At 66.3% G+C, this 433-nt stretch overlaps 1 protein-coding gene across 1 annotated transcript in view; it reads right to left on the reverse strand.

Annotated features, from left to right (window-relative positions):
• The window catches only part of CDHR4 (cadherin-related family member 4), a gene marked incomplete at its 3' end in the record, with an annotated part of 5,529 nt that overhangs the window by 1,230 nt on the left and 3,866 nt on the right, over nucleotides 1-433 (reverse strand). The window contains exon 9 of the mRNA XM_010142099.1: nucleotides 5-199. Coding sequence (XP_010140401.1) covers nucleotides 5-199 — 195 coding nt within the window. The remainder of the gene's footprint in view (nucleotides 1-4; nucleotides 200-433) is intronic.

A 433-nucleotide genomic window follows, 5' to 3' on the forward strand; every position in this document is an offset into this window, starting at 1 on the left:
GGGCCCTCCTCCAGGCTGTACTCCAGGCTGTCCCGTGGGTAGTCGCGGTCGGTGCCAACTACGCGCCCCACGATGGTGCCGAAAGCCGCTGTCTCCGGCACTGTGAAGGTGGCACTGCTGGGGCACACCGGTGTGAACTCGTTGACAGGCGTCACGGTCACGAGCACGGGCACACGGGCTGTGCAGCACAGGGCGGCTCAGCCACACAGGCACCAGCCTGCAGCCCGCACCAGGCTGGGTGTGCTCTCCCCTGGACAGGTGGGGGACGAGGGGCCAGTGGCACTACCCCCGGGGTGGGCATCTCTGTGGCAGCAGAGGAGGGAGGTTTCCTCTGTGATCTGCTGGTTTTGAGATCGGGAAGGGGCTTTTCCCACCTCCTCTGTGACCCTCACTGGGCACCACCTGGGGACATGGGCACTCACTGCTCCGAGGA

This window comes from Buceros rhinoceros, unplaced genomic scaffold (genome assembly GCF_000710305.1).
Source record: "Buceros rhinoceros silvestris isolate BGI_N320 unplaced genomic scaffold, ASM71030v1 scaffold30478, whole genome shotgun sequence".
Classification (NCBI taxonomy): Eukaryota; Metazoa; Chordata; class Aves; order Bucerotiformes; family Bucerotidae; genus Buceros; species Buceros rhinoceros.